This window comes from Poromitra crassiceps, assembly GCF_964638095.1.
Source record: "Poromitra crassiceps genome assembly, chromosome: 23".
NCBI classification, from domain to species: Eukaryota; Metazoa; Chordata; class Actinopteri; order Beryciformes; family Melamphaidae; genus Poromitra; species Poromitra crassiceps.
The window spans coordinates 22656850-22680540 of NC_139639.1; the positions used below are offsets into that span (position 1 = coordinate 22656850).

At 46.6% G+C, this 23691-nt stretch overlaps 1 protein-coding gene across 1 annotated transcript in view; it reads right to left on the minus strand.

Annotated features, from left to right (window-relative positions):
* The window catches only part of epb41l3b (erythrocyte membrane protein band 4.1-like 3b), a 57244-nt gene that overhangs the window by 8318 nt on the left and 25235 nt on the right, over nt 1-23691 (minus strand). Inside the window, exons 4-18 of the mRNA XM_083659560.1 lie at nt 19344-19448; nt 18689-18731; nt 18497-18572; nt 18016-18234; nt 17111-17198; nt 14707-14859; nt 14394-14491; nt 12776-12951; nt 11673-11866; nt 10535-11122; nt 9020-9073; nt 7844-7879; nt 4265-4450; nt 3111-3173; nt 530-709 (exon numbers count right to left, since the gene is read on the minus strand). Coding sequence (XP_083515686.1) covers nt 530-709; nt 3111-3173; nt 4265-4450; nt 7844-7879; nt 9020-9073; nt 10535-11122; nt 11673-11866; nt 12776-12951; nt 14394-14491; nt 14707-14859; nt 17111-17198; nt 18016-18234; nt 18497-18572; nt 18689-18731; nt 19344-19448 — 2259 coding nt within the window. The remainder of the gene's footprint in view (nt 1-529; nt 710-3110; nt 3174-4264; nt 4451-7843; nt 7880-9019; nt 9074-10534; nt 11123-11672; nt 11867-12775; nt 12952-14393; nt 14492-14706; nt 14860-17110; nt 17199-18015; nt 18235-18496; nt 18573-18688; nt 18732-19343; nt 19449-23691) is intronic.

The window sequence follows — 23691 nt, forward strand, 5'->3', positions numbered from 1 at the left end:
CCTCTGTGTGGCCTCTCTCTTTGGCGACTTCTACATCTGTGCACGGCAACGGTACTCCCCGATCCAATCCGCTCTCCCCTGCTTCCCCTTGGTAGTTTTCCTCCTCTGGTGAAGGCAGCTCCTCCTCTTCTCCTCCACCATCATCTGTGTTTACAGGCTCGACAGTGAAGCCGGGACACTCGTCTTCGTTTTTGACCGTCGCCACCTCTCCATCCTCACCTGCATCTTTTCCCTCCTCGTCCACTCCCTCCTCACTTTTCCTTACTGCAGACTCTGCCGAGGCATTATCATCATGCAGGCTATCATCGCCCGCCTCCGCTGCTCCTATCAGCTGCATTTCCACCGCCGACTCCACAGATGCACCCTGTTGAACTCGTCCTCCTGATAGCGCGGCCGCACCTGGAACACCAATTCTTTCACAAACGACAGAGTCAGCTGGTCCATCTCCTACGCAACTCTCGCTAATAGCCTCCGGGGGCGTCTGTTCACTCACTCTCATCTGGGACACTACAGTGCAGACTAGCTTCACCTCTACAGGCTCTGCTGACAGCGTTTGGGCTGTGAGCTCTAGCTCCTCCACTGCGGTGTGCAGCAGCTCGGCCTTTGCGGCCTCTGTGGTCGGGATATTCACCGTAGGCCCCGTCGACTCGGCTGGCACTGCCTCCGTCGCCGTGGCAACCCCCGCCTCCTCCTCTGGCTCAGCTGATGTCTGTGAATGATAATTGTCTCATTAGTTTTTGCATTAAGAACATTCATACAGCACAAGGTAGTCTCACATCACACCTGTTAAGAGGAAAGCAGTTATGGCTTTTATTGTATACAACAACCAGATACAGTAGATGTAATAGGTAGAAAACAACGTAGATTTGCATGTAAACCAGCACCACTGCAGTGCCTTATTCTGAAAGGGAGTGGTCACCTTTTGTGAGGTGGGACTCAGAGAAGAGGAGACCCATCCCAGCGTAGACTGATGAGACAGAAGGACGGAGGGACAGACAGAAAGAAAGGAAGACAAAGAGAGGAGAGTCAAAATAGACACACAGTGAACACCAGACAAAGAGAAAATAGAGAGAATGTGAAAAAAGATGGAAGAGGAAAAAATAAATAAATGTTGCATTGTATGGGTATGGTACACATTCTATTGTGTAGTGAGAATATTAAATCCATTGACATTAACACCAAGTTGAACTGAAATCCTAAAACATCAAACAAAAATCCTGTTTTAGAATTACTGTAGCCACCGAGAATTTCCAGGAAATCTGTATTTGAAAAACTGTTAGTTCAGAAGACTTGAACATCTCTTTTCAGACCCATACAATCTTGTTCCCTGTTAGCTGGTTTGTTAACGAGGTACAGGTTTTTTTGGAGTGAGGTGGGGAAAGCTGCAGCGGTGGCACCGAGCCAGGGCTATGAAGTCACTGCTTTAGGGGGGAGCTGAAAGAAAGGATGGCGCTGCTGAGCAAAATAGTCAAAACAAACAAGAACCCCCCCCCCCCTTTCCTTCCTTATCAACTGTTGGAGCCAGCTGCTAAGGTAAGGTAAGGTAAGGTAAGGTAAGGTAAGGTAAGGTAAGCTGTTTTAGCTGTCAACAAAAAAAGGGAAAATGAAAGAAAAGAAAGAAAGAACCCAAAACACTTGTTTCCAAAAGAAGCGGAGCGCTTGATTGCAACAGAAACCTGTGGCGTGGCAAGTGTCAGAGTAAACACTTGGTGTTTGGGGACCGTTAGCCATGCAGAGCGGTTGATGATATTGTTGTTAAACTGGTTTGGCTACTGCTGGAGGGAAGGTAATGGGGATTAGACTGCGGGTGGTGGTGGTGGTGGATATGTGGAGGGAGGTACAGTAGCCAAGACCAGGTTGTTGTTTTTTGGTCATACAGTACCACTGCTAAGGATGTAGCTGAGGATTCAGTAACAGTAATCTGAGACGTGGTCGGGCTCGACTTTGATTGGTCAGTCTGGAAGTCCTCAAACGTGAAGATTTCGGATTTCAGTTGGACCCCTTCAACGGTCTTCGTCTCCTTCACTTCCTTTGTTGACACGCAGGTGACGTCTGACCCCTGGACCACCTCAGAAACCCATGAAGCCATGGCCTTCTTAGGCGAGCCGATCCCTTTAGTCACGTCAAACCTTTTGGTCGCCGTCTTCGGACTTGTCTTGGCGTCTATCCCGACGGCGGTGTCTTCTTCGATGGCTGGTACATCTTTCTCTTCGGAGGCAGAGAGGAACTCGTCAGAGACGACGGTCTCTCCTTTCTCAGTAGAAGTGTCCACCTCTCCACCGTCGGTGTCCGTCTTGTCCTCCGCATCCTTCAGAATGATGAGGGTCCCTCGCTTGTCGCTGATGGCCTGGGACACCTGCTGTCTGACGGCTCCGGGGCTGATCTTCACCACGGACCTCTCCGACAGCTCGTCCTGGGAGTCGGGGGTCTTCCCCTCGTCCCTGAGGATCCCATCCATGAAGACGTCGTCGTCCATGGTGGTGGACAGACTGATAATCGAGGTGGCCCCATCGGTCATGTTACTATCCATCACGTATTTCACCACATATCCTGCTGCCTGGGGGGGAGACACTTGGCTTATTGACACTAGGTTGTTCCAAGTTAATACACAAAAGGGAATTAAGTGGTAGAGACACACATCCAATACATAACTGAGCTCAAGAGAAACTACATAATATAAAATACATTTATATCGTGGGCTTGATATGTATGTGGACAAAGATGCACTTTTTGATGCATCTTAACATCTTTTCCCTGCACAGAAATTGCAGAACTACCTCATAGAACTGTGAATGGTGCAACATGTGATACTTTACATAGATTATACATTTACAAAAGGTGGAACCATATCCCAAAAGGAGTCTAGTACTTTACCTGACATGCATGAATACAACTAAAATTAAAGCTGAAAAATCTGAACTTCTACCTCAGTAATTGTGCTCTTTCACATCCAAAGTAATAAGATCCCAAAAAAATCAAAACACTGTGCCAATGTCCAGATACGTATGGAGCTCTGTAGATACAAAGTAGATACAAATGCAAAGAGAAACACAGTAATACACAAACAAGCTCACGTTTTAAGTGTCAGAAGCTAATTAGCTGCAGTTTACCTCCGTGGCATTAGCTTCCACTTCCTGTTTTGTCTCCTCCCCCACAGGCTGCTCATCTTTAGTCTGCAGAGACAAAACAAAGTGACATTCAGAACAAGGTAGATAATAGAGAGGACATGTCCAGTGTTGCCATGGCTGCAGCTTCCCATGAAGGAGATCTGTATCCCAAAGCTCCTCCAGAGAATCAGCACCTTTTTCATTTCAACCAGCCGGACTCGTTTGATGTTAGCGATTCGTCTTCAAAAGACTGTAATTAGTGGAAGTCCTGCATCCTGCGTGATCACATCAGATCATGTAACATGTTGCCCAACACACGTAAAGGACAGGAAGAGGACGTTTGCTAAAACTACTCGGAACTCCTGCACACAATCATATGACTGAGTAATGACTGCACCTTCCACTACGCAGGCAAATTATTCATATGTCAATCAGCTGCTGATGAGAAACAGTGAAGACATAAAGCAATATGGGCAGAGACACACACAGACTCACTGGATTCAAATGTGCAATTTTATTCACGCACAAACTCTGTATGACTTTACACAGATTAATTTCCTTCAAATGTCCATCAAAGTGACCATATTCTCTTATAATATGCACAAGACCCATCTGGAATATGAAATATACCGCGCAAGGCTGATTCTGAATATAAAATATTCTGCCCTTCGACCCTTAATGAATATAAAATATCTCTCATTACAAAAATGCTTCTGAGAGAGTGTCCTGCGTGTGAATGTGCTAGCCAGTGTGTGTGTGTGTGTGTGTGTGTGTAATGTATGAGTGTGTCCTGCGTGTGAATGTGCTAGCCAGTGTGTGTGTGTGTGTGTGTGTGTGTGTGTGTGTGTGTGTGTGTGTGTGTGTAATGTATGAGAGTGTCCTGCGTGTGAATGTGCTAGCCAGTGTGTGTGTGTGTGTGTGTGTGTGTGTGTGTGTGTAATGTATGAGTGTCCTGCGTGTGAATGTGCTAGCCAGTGTGTGTGTGTGTGTGTGTGTGTGTGTGTGTGTGTGTGTGTGTGTGTAATGTATGAGAGTGTCCTGCGTGTGAATGTCCTAGCCATCGTGTGTGTGTGTGTGTGTGTGTAATGTATGAGACTCCTCAGTCACGCTCCACACACACGTGCCGTCAAATGAGCCTGCCGTGGGCAGCAGCTTACATCCTGTGGGTGCAGCGGCTCGATCATGGGTGCCTCGTCTGCTTTGGGCGAGCGGGCGGGCGACGAGGAGAGCCTCTTCTCCCACTCCGTCATGCCCGGGCTGCTGTCGCCCGTCTCCAGGAAGGAGCGCTTCAGTTCGCTGATGTCCCTCTGGTGCTTGACCAGCTCGTCGGGCGGCTCCGTGTCCTGCGGGAGCCCATCAACCACGATACAGGGAGAGATGAGGCCACGGGGCGGCGCGGAGGGAACGTATCGGCGGCCATGCTTTGATTAAGTGACGCAACGGTAGCTTGCACATCCAATGAACAATGGAGGGGGAGAAAAGTCGGGGTACCGTAGAATGCAGTAGATCTATACGACTCTACCAGTCTAAAGTTTGGACACACCCATTATTCTTTATTTTACAAATGGTCCCATTTTGGAATAACAGTAAAGACATCAAAACTATGAAATGACACAAATGAATTGTGCAGTGACCAAAAAAGTTTTAAGTAAATAAAAGCTCTTATAATTAGATTAATAAAGTAGCCGTCCTTTGCCTTGATAGAAAGGCAAAGGCTTTGGAAAGAAATTCATACATAGGCATCAATTTCACTGTTTGTCTAAAAACAAATTTCAAGCATTTAGGTCAAAATGGCTTTAAGTTAATAAATACATGGTACATTCAGTCAGGTGTGTCCAAACGTTTCACTGGCAGTGTAGTTGCAGTCTGAGGTGTAAACCTGGACCCTCAGCTGATGTAGACCTAAATCAACTGCATCCTACAACTCCTGACTGTTGACACAGTTCATGGGCCTGTTAGAGAGGCTGTGCAGGCGACCTTATCTTGCATATACAGCCAAAATAATGGCAAAAAGTCCATCCATGTGGTGGCTGTTAACAAAAACAGCAAAACAAATACAGTAGCTTGTGCTTAAATGCTAAGACAGCATTTAGGGCGAGCTCAATTCAAATGAATATAAATGGTTTCATGCATAGTTTTGTGTTTAGTACAACACTCCCAATTCTCTTCAACACTTCCAAACCTCTGCAAACCTTGACTTAATCAGATCCATTTTGTTATTTCTTTATCACTCACACAAATGAGTTTGGATGCCCACAGTAAAGTCACTCTGTTATGGTAGAGATTATATATTATTATTAGATATTATTATACTTCCACACAGGAAATCCAGACAAAGTACCAGGCAGCTACTGGTGAGTTAAAACGTATTCAACAGCAGTCCAGTTAGGATTCTTCACATCAAAGTACCTGCATGCATACTTAGATCATGCATTGTTCTCTTACCAACCTCTAGCATCAGATTACTATGCTTGATAAAAAGGTTTTCCCCTTTTACTCGTCTTATGAAACTATACTGTAAAGACAAAAGAGGGGAGAGGAAGTTGTCAGCTTAAAGTTGGCTACGCCATGCTAAATTGCTAAATTGCTAAATTGATTAGGTTTCATTGGGAGAGATCGGGAGTTTTGTCTTCTATGGCTGTGAATGATGACATGATGGTCAAAAGTCAACTCTCTGAAGAGTTATTGTACCACAAATGAAAAAAAATAAAAAGGGCATAGTAGGCTTGGGCCAATATCCAATAATATAGAATATCACAATATTTGCCGCCATATGCATTATTTTTCGCAGTATCGACTATTGAAAAAAAAAAAATTAAATAAGAAATGCAGTTTACTACAGTCTGCCTTCCTGCTGAGTCTGACCCTCAATTCACGGCTTTGCTTACTGCACATTGTACCTTAACCTTTGAACTGCTGTTATCTTAGTGGCAGCAACGTGGGTCTTTTAGTTTGAAAAGAAAATGCACTTCACCTGAAAATAAAATACAATAAAGTTGTTTAAAAGAAAGAAACATAAAATACAACAATACAATTATGTATATGTAAAAAAAGAAAAGACGATAACGTATATTGCTAGCTGATAGTATAGCTATTGATAGTTGGGCGGGACTACATCGCGATATGACATTTTGGATATTGCCCAAGCCTCCCGCATACTGTACTGTACAATCCATTTGATTGTTAAACGTAAGGTGCAGCAACAGAAACCTGAAAATCATTCCACCGTGTAGAAAGAAAAGCAGTTGGGCAATGAGCTGGAATGGTATGTTTAGAAGCAGCAGTCTGTGAAGTGGATGGAGGGCTGACTGGATGCTCCTGAGTCTGGAGTGTGTGAGGGCTGACTGGATGCTCCTGAGTCTGGAGTGTGTGAGGGCTGACTGGATGCTCCTGAGTCTGGAGTGTGTGAGGGCTGACTGGATGCTCCTGAGTCTGGAGTGTGTGAGGGCTGACTGGATGCTGGTGAGTCTGGAGTGTGAGTGAGGGCTGACTGGATGCTCCTGAGTCTGGAGTGTGAGTGAGGGCTGACTGGATGCTCCTGAGTCTGGAGTGTGAGTGAGGGCTGACTGGATGCTCCTGAGTCTGGAGTGTGAGTGAGGGCTGACTGGATGCTCCTGAGTCTGGAGTGTGAGTGAGGGCTGACTGGATGCTCCTGAGTCTGGAGTGTGAGTGAGGCCTGACTAGATGCTCCTGAGTCTGGAGTGTGAGTGAGGGCTGACTGGATGCTCCTGAGTCTGGAGTGTGAGTGAGGGCTGACTGGATGCTCCTGAGTCTGGAGTGTGAGTGAGGCCTGACTAGATGCTCCTGAGTCTGGAGTGTGAGTGAGGGCTGACTGGATGCTCCTGAGTCTGGAGTGTGAGTGAGGGCTGACTGGATGCTCCTGAGTCTGGAGTGTGAGTGAGGGCTGACTGGATGCTCCTGAGTCTGGAGTGTGAGTGAGGGCTGACTGGATGCTCCTGAGTCTGGAGTGTGAGTGAGGGCTGACTGGATGCTCGTGAGTCTGGAGTGTGAGTGAGGGCTGACTGGATGCTCGTGAGTCTGGGGTGTGAGTGAGGGCTGACTGGATGCTCGTGAGTCTGGAGTGTGAGTGAGGGCTGACTGGATGCTCCTGAGTCTGGGGTGTGAGTGAGGGCTGACTGGATGCTCCTGAGTCTGGGGTGTGAGTGAGGGCTGACTGGATGCTCGTGAGTCTGGAGTGTGAGTGAGGGCTGACTGGATGCTCCTGAGTCTGGAGTGTGGTGAGGGCTGACTAGATGCTCCTGAGTCTGGAGTGTGGTGAGGGCTGACTGGATGCTCCTGAGTCTGGAGTGTGAGTGAGGGCTGACTGGATGCTCGTGAGTCTGGAGTGTGGTGAGGGCTGACTGGATGCTCCTGAGTCTGGAGTGTGGTGAGGGCTGACTGGATGCTCCTGAGTCTGGAGTGTGGTGAGGGCTGACTGGATGCTCGTGAGTCTGGAGTGTGGTGAGGGCTGACTGGATGCTCCTGAGTCTGGAGTGTGGTGAGGGCTGACTGGATGCTCCTGAGTCTGGAGTGTGGTGAGGGCTGACTGGATGCTCGTGAGTCTGGAGTGTGGCGTGTGAGTGAGGGCGTGTGAGTGTGAGTCAACAGCAGCAGGCAAAGGCAAAGCAGAAGGAAGGAAGGCGGGCACAAAGTGACTGATGGCTGGTGTGGGGAGCTCAGTGCAGCCGGTCGTGATGTGATGCAGTGAGCTGGGCCATGAAGGCAGCCCAGTGTACCTGAGTCCGCATCTCAGAGTCTTCCTCTGCCTCCGACTGACAGCAGGTAAAGAGACAGCACACAGACAGCGTGAGACAGAGAGAAGCACCGATAAAAGAGACAAGAAGACACAGAGGGCAAGACGGGAAGAGAGAGAGAGAGAGAGAGAGAGAGAGAGAGAGAGAGAGAGAGAGAGAGAGAGAGAGAGAGAGAGAGAGAGAGAGAGAGCGCACAATAAGAAATAGCAAGGAGAGATAACAGAGGGGAAAGGTGGTGTGTAGTAGGGAGGGATGCACCAATATGAAAATGTTGGCCGATAACTGATATGTACCGATGTCAATATGATCTGTATGAAAACAAGTTTCTATGATGGTTTACTGAAAACACACGTAAACACTGTGAATTTGAAAAAGTTATGTCTTTCTTTATTTCCAAAACATTTGGAAAAGCCCATAAATCATAGATTTATTGCATTGTTCTTTCTTCTCAATATGAAAGTTTTGGCCGATACCGATAACTGATATTAACATTATGGCCGATAAACGATATTTAGTGATGTCGATATGATCTGTATAAAACACATTTCTATGAGAATCAAATTTTGTACACACTGAAAAAACAGTGGACTCACTGGATTTGAAAAAGTAATGTGTTTTCTTTATTTCCTAAACATTTGGAAAAGCCCATAAATCATAGATTTACCGCATTGTTTCAACTCAATGTGACAATTTTGGCTTAACCAGTATACCAATATTAACATTGCAACATCGGACCGATGCCGATATGTTAAAAAATGACTAACAGCGATATGATTGCCGATAGATCGTGCATCCCTAGTGTGTAGAAAAAGAGAAAAACAGTATAGGAGAGGATGTGGACAGTGGGAAAGACATAGTGACATGTAAGAAATTGCAGAGACAGAATAGGTGACAGAATAGAAAACTTGCGGGAGAAAAGCATTGTGTGTGTATATTACGTTTTAAGTGTGTGCACTTAATTCTAAAGGGACCAAAAACTAAAGGGTCAACAGTAGTTAACAAGACGCATTGCATGCTTCACATGCAGGACTTCATGATATAATTTATAAATCTTTTGAAATAAACATTCCAGCTATGATTCAGACAGCATTACTTCTCTTTTCCCACCACTTCTCCTCTCATGCCTTAAAGTCTCGAGCCTTTCCTCCATGTACAAACCTCTGTGGCGGTTGTCTCTCCGTCAAAGGCAAAGTCAGTTTGTTCGCTGTCGGTCTGCTTTGCCCAACAGACCCAAAGCATTTCCCATCGGGCAAGCAAGAAAACGAGAGAAGCCAGCTCGTGAACGTTTGAAAAGGCATCACTTCTCAACAGAGACTCTTCATAATAAGCACAAATGGACACACATGGAGATGCACTGGTTGTTTTTGTAAGCTTCACAGTATCAGACAACACAAAAGATTCAGGTCAGCAAAAGAACTAAAAAGGGCAAAACAATATAGTAAGCAAGCAAAACAGACTCAGAGGAAGTTGAAACCTTCGGTCAGTCACTTATAACATTTAAACAGAATATCATAGAGTTCGCCTTGGATTTGGAAAGACTACATCCTGTTCTAATATTAATTGAAATCCAGTCCAGGTAGGTAATACATTAGCTGTGTTGTCACTATGTAATCATACAACTTTGGACATACAATAATTTGATTGGCTAATTTTGGTGATGAACAGTAACCTGACTTTCAGGCCCCCCCTCTTCACCATGCAGGATGACAGGATGATGCGGATGTTTGAAACGGTCAGTCTCTCTGCATTACCATATACATACAGTATATTACACTGCTGCCATTTGTGATTCAAAAGAGTGTTACTTGAGGGGAAAAGCACAACTTTGCGCTCTAAACTGCTTCCCTAAAATGCCGAGTGGCTTCCTGGAGCACGAGTATGATTTAAACAGAGTGATCTGACTTTGTGCTGTTTTGCTCGAGGCCGATAGCGATGCGAGAGACTGACTGACTGAATGAGGGCATAGATGTATGTGGAGTGTGTTTCCATTATTTACACTATAAAGCTGTGAATGTAGATGATAACACTGAGAAGGGTTAGGCACAAAGCTATAATATTGTTAAATATGGGGTTTCGTGCAAGATTAGTAACGGAATGAGGATAGGTGACTTCTTCAAATCCCCATAAATGCACAGTATTTCGACTGGATTTGGGGTCTTTAAATATTTGTATGGGGGATTCCCCCCCCCATTGCAGCATGATGGCGATATTGTTCTACAGCTTTTTGTTAGTGAGGCTGCTAAAAACTAAACTGGTAAAGACTATCAACAAGAAGCTGAACTTGACTTCAGTGCGAGACTGTGAGTAGAGCATCCCCCCGTGGCACTCATGGTTTGTGTCTAACCCTCTCGTTAAGGTGGAGCAGATACAAGTCAATCCATCGATTAAGAACTGGTGAGACTTGCATGTTTCATCTCTGTGTGCTGGTGATGCTGATGGGAGGGATGCAGTCTACAGGATGAGAATGTGACCAGGCAGAGATGAGGTTCTGAAAGTAGGACAACTGACAAGACACTGGGACACACACAGTCTCCAGGTCGGCTCTGGACTGCTGGGAACAGCAGAGCGAGATACAGGACGGGATATACGGGGTTAACTCTTACAATGAACTTGTCATTCTAAGCCAGAGGCGGGAATTGGGAACACACAGGCGTAACGCGCGCACACACACACCTCCTCTTCCTCTGAACTGTCATGGTCATGGAAGCCCTGGGCTATGGAGGCGGTCAGCGAGGCTGCCTTGGGCTCCAGGTAGCAGAGGCACAGCGCCAGGGGGAAGGAGAGGGTGAGGGCGTAGGGGACGGAGAAGGAGGTGGAGAGCAGGAAGAAGAAGATGAAGAGGAAGCAGGGGATGAGCGAGGGCGACCTGATGGGCAGGAAGTAGTGCGCGCATTCTGGGAGGAAGCGCATCTCCGCCAGGTCGGGGAAGGTGAGGTAGCCGTCCTCGTCCAGGATGTGCGACAGGTCGGGCAGGTGCAGGGAGAAGGAGAAGAGGGTGCCCCCGCGCCCCTTGCGCTGCTCCAGCCTCTGCTTGCGGGCCGAGAGCAGCAGGGCCTGCTCCTCCAGCAGCGCCGCCTTGCGGTCGGCGCGGGCCTGCCGCCGCCGGCACCCGGCGCCGCTCTTGGCCGGGCTGACCGACGAGGCCCGTTTGCGCTCCGCGTTCTCCCTGCGCCGCCGACGCACTTTGGTGGATGAGACGGGGGAGGAGGGGAGCGAGAGCTCAGAGCGGAGGGGGTCGGACGAGTACACACAAGGTGAGCACTGACGGGGGGGGGGGGGGGGGGGGGGGGGGGAGGGAGGAAGGTGAGGGGAAGAGGTGAGATGTGTGTAAATGGAGAGGAGCGAAGGGGGCAGGAGGGCGAAGGCGCGTGAGTGCACACACACGAGTGTAGTGTGGGGTCAAAGGAAGGACAAGAAAAGAAAAGCTAATTAGTCAAGCGGCACACAAGACGAGAAGCACTTAGGCCTAGTCTACTGCAGTGGGTAAGCTGAAAGCATCTGGGATATTATTCTCAACAGCCATGTAGTCCATTAAGGAAGAACAAAAGAAAGAAAAGAAAATAACCTTGTAAAAAGGACTTGCAAAAGACAAGTCACACAGCAGCTACTGAGAGAGGAAATATATATCACCATTCCCTCTTAGTGTGTAAGCACCAACAAGAAGCATCTTAAACAATCAAGTCATGTTTGTACAAAATATGACGTTCTTTGAACCCAAAAGCCCTCAAAACCCCCCATCCAAGCCTCTGAAAGGTTCTTTCTATCCAACTCAAACACAGCTGTGGCGAGTGTGCTGAATGTGTGTGTGTACCTTGGTGTCGTGTCTGAGCGGGGTGGAGGGGGCGGGGTCAGCGCTCATCTGGGCATCCTCGAGCTCCGCCTTCTCTTCCTCTGCCTTCTTCTCTGGCGTTACCGTGGTGATGAGGTCTCCCTTGGAGATGACTCTAGCTGCCCCGTCAGCCGCGCTGTCCTTCATGAGGGTCTCGTGGTTCTCCATGATGGGGGCTGGAGCACCGAGAGACAAAACGCAGATGGAACGGACTGGACTCGTTGTGAATGTGTTTAGACTCGGGCACTCACAGAGAACAAAATGGCCCATTTTCATGTTCAACACCTAACAAAGAAACATTTGAGTTATTCTAAATGTTATTTAAAAAATGCCTTTTTCGGGACAAAAGGATTTGATTTTGAATAGCTACAGCACATTGCCATTATCATGCCCATTGTGGCCATGTCGCTGCAGATGTGAATACATGTGCCAGAATTGTCAGCTTTCCCAGCTTTCAGGTGGAAAACACTTTGAGAAGAAATTACTTATTCAAGAGCACAATAAGCTAATTTGCAATCCTTAAGCGATTTTGCATAATTTCTACTCACAGGAACTACAGGTGGCGGCGACTTACTGCAATTTTTTTTTTCATCCGCTCAGAAAAGACAAACAAAACAAAGAAGTAAAATTAGCAGAGCTCTTCCAATAGTGTATGTATCTATTCGCACAGGTGGGCTGCTTCATTCAAATGACTTACTGCTATTTTCCCATCCGCTCAGAAAAGACAAACAAAACCAAGAAGAATTAGCAGAGCACTTCCAAAACTGTATGCCGGTATATCTATTTGCATATTTGCATATTATGTAAAACTCCGATTTTTCTTTTTGCCAGTGATAAAGTATTCTAACCTGACTCGCCAGATGGTTTGTTACACAGAAACATCTCAACGTACCTACACACACCCATTCACACACACACATTCACACACACACACACACACACACACACACACATTCATACACCAATGGCAGCAATGGATGGATTCCTCACGAGATCCAGCTGCCTCGCAAAGTTAAAACTACCACCTCAAAGCAAACTGGACAACAGAGACTAAATCCAAGGCCACTAGGGGGCGCACTCCTTACCTCCGTCTAAGCTGCGGGACATGTTGTAGCGTTTGCTGGAAGAGCGTTCGAAGAAGGGGGCGGGTCTGATGATCTGGGAGCTGGCCCGGCGGGTCTGCGTCTGCGTTCTGCCGCTGTAGCGGAACTTGGAGCCCAGGCCCAGGAACTTCTTCGGGGGAGCCTCGGGGGAGACGAGCCTGCCGCGGGTACAAGCGCTCACATTAATCAAAGCAGGAATATAAACAGAGATTTAAGGCATGCCACTTAGCCTCTCCTTATTGGAAGACTCCCTGTAGATCTATTACCCATGTGTGAAATACCCCAAATGGGCGACTGGTTTAGCTGTACTAGGTAATGCCTCCCACACACTAGAGGATAAAAGGCCCGATTTAATGCCCGATTCCCCTCGGGGGGGCGTGGCCCGATTCGAGGCTAGTCTCAACCGATTTTTTTGTCAAAATAATTGTCAAGTGTCTGGTGTCAATAAATTATTGATTGAATCGGAGCCGGCCCGATCTCGAATCGGGCATATCAAACATGTTTGATATTTACGATGGCTGTCTCCCGACGGAACCCGCAATAGCCAATGAGAGCGAGCAGACCGGGACGCGTCGACGGTCATACCCGGATGTTAATGCAGCGCTACGAGTTGTGGCAACAGCAGTGCCATGTAGCTCCTCTCTCCGCAGCATCCTCACAGCTTAAAACAGGGTGGACAGCGGCCGATGGCTCTCCAAACATGTGCCGAGCGGAGCGGTTTGTTTGCTTCAAGGGAGTGGATATGCTGTAATATGAGCTCTCAGACAGGACGTTGTTTTATCTCATTTTGCGAGGGTGTCCGCGCTGCTTGAAGTGGACCCGCCGCTCGGTGCATGTTTGGAGAGCCATCTGCTGTTGTTTGTGTGTGTGAAGAAATTGCGGTTTTGTGGGATATAAACAGCCTACAGTCTAGTTGCTGGAATCGCTGTGAGTCGGTACTTCAAACGGCTGGTGTGTGGTCTCGCAGTCTGGCCGAATCGTCTAGTGTGTGCCTTCAGGCGATTTTAATGTTAAAATCTGATGAAATTGTCCTTATGTCTGTGGTCTCTCATGTTTTTAAAATCGGTTAAGATTTGAAAATCCTGTAGTGTGTAGGCAGCATTACTTTGCGCACTGGATGAGGGCCCAGAAATCATGTCAAGTGACGTCATTAAATTGCACACAGCCCGCTCAAGTTGACCAAGCTGGGAGGTCTGTGATGCTTTATACAAAAGATACTAAAGAGACGAGAAGGCAAAATGTCTCCTGCTGATGAGTCATGCTGCCTTGTCTGGATGGAGCACTCAGTCTCATGTTGATGAGTCATGCTGCCTTGTCTGGATGGAGCACTCAGTCTCATGTTGATGAGTCATGCTGCCTTGTCTGGATGGAGCACTCAGTCTCATGTTGATGAGTCATGCTGCCTTGTCTGGATGGAGCACTCAGTGACCATTTGGCAAATAGGGCAACGCAAGAAATAGGGCAGCCCCACTTTGTGAGTTTAGGCTGGTAAGTCGGGTGTATTTTTAGACAAATCGTAAAATCTTACCTAGAGCAGCTTGAACAGCTTTTTCATATTTTATTTATTTATTTAAGTCATAGGCCCTCTGGGATTTCCTACCTGAAGAAGGTGTGGTGCTCGACGCAGACCTTCCAGAGTCTCTTGGCGGCGCGATGATTTGGAAGCTTGAAACCGATCGTACTTTCAAACTGCTCAAACTGCGAGGGAGGCGAAAACACAAACACACAACACATCACAATCTCACATCAGTCTTCAACGACATATTTATCTATTTATTTTTAACCACTTCGCTTGTTTTACAATTTCACCTCCTATATTTTACTAGTCCTTACTTTTTTTTTTTTTTACTTTTTGACAAGTGTAACCCAACTGTAATTATTAAAATTAATGTATCTGGTCTTTTGTGGCTCACCTCGCCGGGCCGGATCTTGATGTAGAAGTTGTTCCTCTTGTAGGAGATCTTGAGAACTTTGGGCCAGGCGAACCTGTTGATCCGCAACCGGTCTCTGTAGATGAGAAGGCCGCTGGCGCAAACCCCCAGCATGATCTCCACGCCCTCAGAGTCCTGGGGAAGACACGCCAACGGATGTGAAAACAAACAAACAAACAAAACAAACAAACAAACAAACAGAGGATAAACCTCCTTTTAAACTGCTTAAGGGTCCATGTCGTTTAAAAAAAGAAGCCATTGACCACCCGCCTGGTAAACCATCCTGATCACGTGAACTCACATTCTGTTTCATTCTGCGAATCAGTCTGGCCTTCAGCCCGCCCCCCAGAGATTTCCAGAAATTACAAAGTACCCGGGCCATTCAGGGACCTGCCTCGTAGTTGACCAACGCAACCGACCAATCAGGGACTTACTGCCATGACTGTGACTCAAAACACAGTATGGTGTCTCCTGAACCAATGAGCGGTGAGCGCTAAGGTTAGCTTTAGTAGAGTAAACACAGCCGTAAGTGCAGTCATTGCAGAAAGAGACTCGATAACAACAATTAAACAAAAACAAGACTATGGAGTAGCAGAGTTTCTCTTTTTTTTTGCCGTTCTTCTGACTGGATTTGGCTACGCTGATTGGCTGAAGGAGTTGTCTGTCAAGGCAAGTACTCCCACCCACTGTCGATCGATGTGGACGGCTCGGAGTTCAGACCGATACGTAGAGCGAAACGGAATGAGAGATCATCACGTTATCGGGATGGTTTTACCGGGCTAACTGACCACAACAATGATCTTCTTTTTCCGTTGTGCAAAACAAACTCCTACTCTACAACACAGCATGTGTGGGAGATGACGTACAGCACAGCAGCAGGGTAAAGTATATGTAAACAGCGGCAGGTGTGTGATGGAAACGGAGTAAAGCAGGCAGGTGGAGAGTGGAGGGCAGGCATTTGGTATTCTAATCTTCTCTATGCAGGTTGTGAGGGGTGACCATGAATAACGGCTCAAGGGGCAGTGAGTGGCTTAATGCAACGGTGAAGACTCGGGCTATGGATGAAGAAGCACGGAATGAGGTTGCGGAGTTCACAAGCCTCTTCAATGCACAAAGAATACGATGAGCGAGTGAAACCAACGAGGACTTGGTGGAGAGGGAAGCCTTGATCCAAAGCAGGAACAAGCAGCCTGGAATAACAGTGAGAGTGCAGTGTGCATGTTCTCTCACTCAAGTGTCTGAAGACCATGCACGAGGAGGAGAAACCACACCAAACCACCACACAGACACTCAGGTAAGCACATGGTATGCAGCCTCTTACCTCTCCCTCAGCTGGAGCCAAGCACTCAAAGAGACTCCCTACCAACTAGGCGTTTAATGAGAGAGGAGAGAAGACAAAAGAGCAATGCTGGTCGGATTCATTCTCCATTACAGTTTATCGTTATGTTATTATGGCACTCGCATATCCAATGTCTACTTGGTTCGATTGAGGCCGCTTCTTGAAATCCCATTCACCTTCATTCTGATCTAGATCTATGAAGGCGATATCCCTCTTTATCGCTCGCCTCTAGCTCCAGTTTCACTTGCTTTTGATAACAGACTCCTATCAAGAGTGAGGTTTGTAATTTGCCCTGCTGACAACAGCAGTCATGGCCCTGGTAATCCAGCTCTTTCCCCCCCCCCGCCTCTCTCTCTCTGCTGCCTGCGTTCTAGTGACACGTTTGATCCCATCTGGCAGGCGCATCAGAAACAAGAGAAATCACTGAAGTCAAGCTGGGCTCCATATGCCTCCCCCCATAGCCCCCCCCCCACCCCCCAATCCACAGAGGCAGCAATGACAATGTCAGTCTATCAGCAGCATGGTGGCATGTTAAGCTGTGGCATTACTGTGGCAGCGGTGATGTTTCTGAAGCAGCGGTGACGTGTTGTGGTGCTGGGGGCAAGCGACACTGCTAGTTGCGGGAGTGAAATGCGTTAGTTTTGTGGTCTTGCGTATGCAGAATACAAAAAGTCGACGTCATGTCACTTGGGTATTTCTTAATGCATCTTGGAGACAACCGTCATCAATGGAGACCAGGGTGGAATTCTGCTATAGTACGGTTTAATTGTTAAAGATCACGTCAATATTTTCTTGTTTGTGAAGGAGATCAATTGCAAGGGGGAGAGTGAACATTAAATTTCAACAAGTGACAGTTACAAAATTGATGACAGAAAGTTGAGGATGTCTCCAGCTATGATGACTGCCTCCAATTTTGTATTTAATTCTGCCAAGTGGACATTCATGGCATATTAATACTGATTAGTAGTTCATTAGAAATTCACTTTGACTTCAAAGAGAAACAATGAACACAGAATTTTCAGTTAAAAGGTTATAAGCTCTTCTTACCTTGGCATGGTGGAGGTCCACGCCGTACATGGACAGCTTCTTGGCATTTTCCAGGAGGTGCATCTCTGCTTCGGCTGGAGTTATCCCTCTGACAGAACAGGACAAAACAGATCATCATCATCATCAGGGTTCAACAGGTAAAGGTCGAATGAGCGAGAAGGTGCTGATCCTCTTCAAGCAATGTGGAAAATGCAACACTAGTGCCATGGCATTGAATCCAGCGAGATCTAAAACTGAGTTTTCATAATCTTGTTGTATAAACGCTGCAAATGGGTAGTTTTGTTTTAATGTATTTTATGGGTGATTTGAACAAAGGCACCTCTCATCATGAGTGCGTCCATTTTTAGCATACAGTAGGTGGAGAAAATGGAAGCCCTCGCCGTGGCAGTCTTGCTGCCGTGCTCCACCCATTGAGCTACACAGAACCGCATCAAATTACATCCAAATCAATATAATAGAGGGAGAATGGGAGCATCAGACAAAGGTCTACAGCCAGCTAGATCCACTTATAGGACAATACATACTCAAGGTGTGCAGCAGACTAAACAAGAGAGTTTTACAGTAAGGCTGTACAATTGGAACAAACGTTGCAATACTGAGCATTTCAATTCCTAATTCTTAGAGGTCGCCTATGTTTGCTTTTCATTTTAAAATGTCTCTGAGCAGTATTCCTGTCAGAACAGCTACAGCAAGTAAGTAAATATTAAGTCAACAAAAAGCAAGTTGTCCATATTATCACATTGTGGGAGAAGAAAGTTTGCAAGCCTTGTTCTACAGTATGTCTGTCTATAATTCAAGGATTATATTCTTTCGTCAGAAACAGATGTGGAAATCAGGACTAACTTGTACTTCTTGCCAGGCTCAGGGTTATATAAGAGAGTGTTCGAAATGAGGAGGAGACTAACTTGTAGGTCTTGTGGAGCTCCATGACCTTCTCCTCTAGCTCTTTGGTCTGGTTGGGGGCGAAGCGCAGCTCACTGATGTAGTCGCTGGCCAGCTCGTCGGGGTCGTAGTCTCCCAGCTCAGACTGCACCGTGTAGGAGCCCAGGACCGTGTGGGTGGCGAAGGAGCAAGGCAGGCGGCCTGAAACCACGTCATCCCGCAGCTGCAGGCACAGGTAGTACCTGTCAGGAAGGAAGAGGGAGAATCACCAAGTGTTCTTCTGTTTTTATCAACTTACTTTCTGTCATCCAATCCATTTTTGTCTGAATCTTTACTCATTTCTTTGAGTATTAATCGTTTTTTTGGTGAGAGCCCTTTGGGTTTTTAATATAATCTCCTTTGCACAATCTGTCATTTGCCCCCCCTCTTTAATCAGTTTTGGTGCAGAATTAAATACCTGCCAATGAAGTCATAGCAATCAGCTTAAACGAGCTGCTGACTCACCTTGTAATATCCTCAGACAACTGGGACGGGTCTGGAGGGTAGAACTTGACGTTGAAAGCAAAGTTCCACGGTCCAGCTGAGACGCAACAGAACCTTCAATTAGCAAAAGCTCAATCTGACAACTGCATCTGCCTCATTTGGCCGTTTCAAATCAAAATGAAATACTTGAGTGGTATTATTAGATTGACTTACTCCTGATCTGCTTCTTCAGCTCCTTGGTCGGGTCCAGCCAATTCTGCAACAGACAACCGCAAAACCAAAACCATTCATCACTGTCCGATTCATGATCAGTGTCAAATCAATTATTAAGGACCGGTTCCTGAAGTGGGACATCTTCACTGACCCCAGGACATAAATACCAAGAGATTAATGACACAAGGACCCTCAGGCTTTTGGAATTGACTGTCTAAGGAGATGAGGCAGTGGTAATTTCATGAAGCAGTTCTTCAAATGCACTGTTAGAGACAACAAGTTTTAGTTATACTCATTTCATCCACCGATTTGCTTATTTTTTCCTTTTCTGTAACCCTGCTCTTAATTTGTGCCCAACATTTTCTTGTTTGTGGACCGCTTCGCAATTTCATAAAAAAAAGCGCTTTGCAAATAAAGCTGATTAGTATCATATTGTTGCTGTTGGATATAAACAAATGTGTATCTTCAAAGAGAAACAGGCATGTTTTTAGATAGACCACCATGCATTTATTAGTACATTTATAGGGTTTTGAAAGGGTTTCATAAACTCAACAATCAAATGTTCTCAACCCGCAGAGAGATGTAATCGTTCAATTGTTAACGAGTTTACAAGGTTTTCCCATGACAACACCGATATGAGAGGTTGCTGCTTTACCTTCTGGTTCTCTATGTCTCTGTAGGTGATGCCGAAGTAGTCCTTCTCCAGCAGGTTCAGGTGATCACATACTTTATCAAACAGGACTTGGCCCTTTGCTCGCTTCTGGTGGGAGGGGGGGTGGGGGTGTGGGGGGGGGGGGTGGGGGTGTGGGGGGGGGGGGGGGTGGGGGGGTGGGGGGGGGGTGTGGGGGGGCAGACAAATAGCAGTAGATTTAACAGGGGGTCAAAGAGCAAGAGTCATCTGACAGAGTCACACTGGAAGCAAGATGCATTATCCCACCATGTATGAGGGAGAAATTATAGTTCTGGATTCTACCAGCAAACTTGATGTACTAGGCTGTTATTTTGTTAAGAATAAGAAAAGGGTTCCTACAGTATGTTCAGCATGTACAATTATGAGAGGGAGAGGAAAAAAAATACATTTAGGTATGGAAATGTGACTGTGACTTTCAACCATCTCAGGTATTGCAATTTTATGATGTCATTTCCTTTACCCTGAGGGAATAATAACTCAAAACTCATACAAGTACAGAGATCAAATCTGGGCAACTCTAAGGAAGATTCATACATTTGCAGAACAAGTTAAAAATCCGTTTTGGTGGAATTCTTAACATGCGATACATGCTTGATCCAAAGTGCCTGACAGTACTGTACTGCAGTGCATTTTCAGTGAACCCCTAACCCTGCCAGTGTTTGTCGCACGCTCTACCAAGTTACCACCTGAGCTCCACTGGATCAATTCCTCTATAAAAAGCATCAAATAAATACACCTTCTGATTCCTCCTGAGGCTCAAGGTGACCTATCCAGTGAACAACATCATCCCTCTGAAGGCTAACCCCGGCCGGGTGTCACTGGCTGCCGTGCCCTCGTCTCCCCCACAGGGGGAGGCTGGAGCTCAGGCAGCGGCTCATTTGGCCGGCTCCCAGAGGGTATTTTAAGGCCCGGGTTACCACCGCACACAAGCCTCCCTCCACGCTGCACAACAGATCCCCACGTCTAGCTCCACCGCGCCACTCTCACCACGCACTCCACCAGCAGGACAGGTCTGGCCAGGGGTTTTCCTGCATACCTTCATATAGCTTCCTTTGTAAAACTTGGGGTGCTGTAAAAACACGTACTGTACTACAGACACACACACACACACACACACACTTTGGGCACTAGACACAGACACACACATCCTTTACTTGAGAGGAGATCTGGAGTGTGTGCTGTGTGATTTTAACAGAGCTATAAAGCCGGCAGTGGCAGATAGTTAATCCTAGCGGAACATCTTGGAGGGAATTAGCAGGATGGTGTCAGACCGCCGCTGCCTCGCTGTGACTGTGGCTTCTCAACGCAACACTTAACGCTAACATTACTGACAGAGCTTTCACACACACACACAAAACACACACAAACTAAACTGGTCGTGATCTGCAAAACTAAGTTTAGTCTGTTTGGGTTTAGTAAGTAGCTGTCTCCCAAACAGACACAGACTACAGCACTATTAGCAAACAATGCAACGCAGCCAACCAATCCTTCTTGCCATCTTATGCCTTTGCTGGAGCTGTTTAGAAGAACCAGAAAAGCAGAAACGTGGAGGGAAAATCCATCTCATATTATAAAGGAATTGGAGCTGTAGGGCCAAAATACCTGATGTTCGGAGATAACGTGAAAAAGTTCATCCACGATCAATTTCATGATAATCTCATTCTCTTCTAAATCAATCTTTGCCTTGGGAGCGAACAGCAAAAGTAGCTGCGTGTTATGATGGAGGTTCGCAGTGATTAAGAGATTGGAACGTGGGCTACAGCACCTAAACCACTTACTCAAAGACATCTACTGTAGCATGCATATATCTTAGGGCAGTGGTTGTCAATGTTTTTACATCAACTACCACCTCAGAAATTACCACCATATGAAAGTATGAGAGTGAGGGAGCCCTGCGTACGACCAGTGGTACCCATACCACAGGTTGAGAACCACTGGCTCTTAGGGGGGTAGGATAAAAAAAGGCAGGATATGTGAAATTATACCAACAACTTCTAATCACAAGACAGTGAGGGGGAGAACAGAGTATTACTGTGGCCCAGAAAACGATGAGAATACTCCTCGTAAAAGACATTTTTGCCACAGGAGAAAAATGAGTCACGCTAGAAAACTGCCAGGTCAGGGAGATCAAAATTGTAATGTCTTGACATTCTGGATTTGTTTCTAAAGGGACGGCGAGGAGGGAGGGGACTCCCCGCTGCAATTACCTGAGGATCCTCTGACCTCAATTGTATCACCGTGTGAAGCAACAGAAGCTTTAGCCTTGGCAGTTCATCATGATTTTATCCAACTGGTCGTTTCAGGCGAGCAATACGATTGGTTATGATCATGATTTATTGCTATGGCAACTCTTTGAAGTGACCAGGGATCTAATTAGTCATCTTTTGTGCTTTCTTATGAATGTAAACTACTTGAAAATGTTTTTAGTTGGTACACACAGTATGCATTAGTAACTGTCGTATGAAATATAGAATACCCAAGCGGATGGTTTGTACTGCGATTATTCTACCCGGCTATGCTTCATGCCTATTGCATCACCGCTGGACCCATTATCACAGCTCACTCTTTTTGTATTATTAATCTCTCAGAGCTCAGGGCCTGACTGCAGCTAAAATGCTAAATGTGTGTGAGATGATTTAGGGAAAGAAAGGGAATACTGTTATGTCATGTATAGCCTGCCTAATCCTAGAAAGTTGTCCTGACGACTCCTAATCATTCCCAGTTTTCCTGTATTTTTTCTTCTTCTGTCTTCTTGTGTTCCTCCTGCTCACGTCCCTTCTAATGCATTGTAGTGCAAGCTGTCTCCCTCTGATGTGTTAAGACGTGGGTGGAGTGAGGTGATGGATCTGGGCATGAGGCAGGGCAGAGGGATTAGAGGATAGTAAACAGATTCTGGAGCCTCTTCGTCCGATACACACTCCAAAAAGGGTATGCTAACAAGCTACGTGCAGACATACGCGCACACGCACACACACACACACACACACGCACACACGCACGCACGCAGGCACGCACGAGTGATATAACCTACGGTAGTCTCTACACTGTGTCTTATGTTTATTACATTTAAACATAATTAGGTAAGTTGTTATGGATACAGTATAAGCTCAGTTTGGACACATCCAATATAGGCACTAGCAGTCAAACGTTTAGACACATCAATATATAGGTTTCAAATTCACTACTTATTTTGTCTAAGAAACACATTTCAATAATTTAAGCATAAGCCTTTAGATCAAAATGGCTTTAAGATCATGAAAAACAATCAGGTGTGTCCAAAGTTTTGTAGTGTAATTTTCTGGTTAACACAGAACAATTTAGAAGCACAAGAAAGTATAACGTGCAGGTAACTGAAAATGTCCATCCCATACTTTCAATTTCACAACCTCTTGAATCTTGAATGCTCTAATCGTTAGAGCATGAGTCTCCAGCAGCATATGTTTCTAAATGACATCACTGTATAAACCTGCTAGGAGTCTGTCTGGAGGGCCATGGGGTCTAGACTCACAGCTAGGAGTCTGTCTGGAGGGCCATGGGGTCCAGACTCACTGCTAAGAGTCTGTCTGGAGGGCCATGGGGTCCAGACTCACTGCTAAGAGTCTGTCTGGAGGGCCATGTGGTCCAGACTCACTGCTAGGAGTCTGTCTGGAGGGCCATGGGGTCTAGACTCACTGCTAAGAGTATGTCTAGAGGGCCATGCGGTCCAGACTCACTGCTAGGAGTCTGTCTGGAGGGCCATGGGGTCCAGACTCACTGCTAAGAGTCTGTCTGGAGGGCCATGCGGTCCAGACTCACTGCTAAGAGTCTGTCTGGAGGGCCATGGGGTCTAGACTCACAGCTAGGAGTCTGTCTGGAGGGCCATGGGGTCTAGACTCACAGCTAGGAGTCTGTCTGGAGGGCCATGGGGTCCAGACTCACTGCTAAGAGTCTGTCTGGAGGGCCATGGGGTCCAGACTCACTGCTAAGAGTCTGTCTGGAGGGCCATGTGGTCCAGACTCACTGCTAGGAGTCTGTCTGGAGGGCCATGGGGTCTAGACTCACAGCTAGGAGTCTGTCTGGAGGGCCATGGGGTCCAGACTCACTGCTAAGAGTCTGTCTGGAGGGCCATGGGGTCTAGACTCACTGCTAAGTGTCTGTCTGGAGGGCCATGGGGTCTAGACTCACTGCTAAGAGTCTGTCTGGAGGGCCATGGGGTCTAGACTCACAGCTAGGAGTCTGTCTGGAGGGCCATGGGGTCCAGACTCACTGCTAAGAGTCTGTCTGGAGGGCCATGGAGTCTAGACTCACAGCTAGGAGTCTGTCTGGAGGGCCA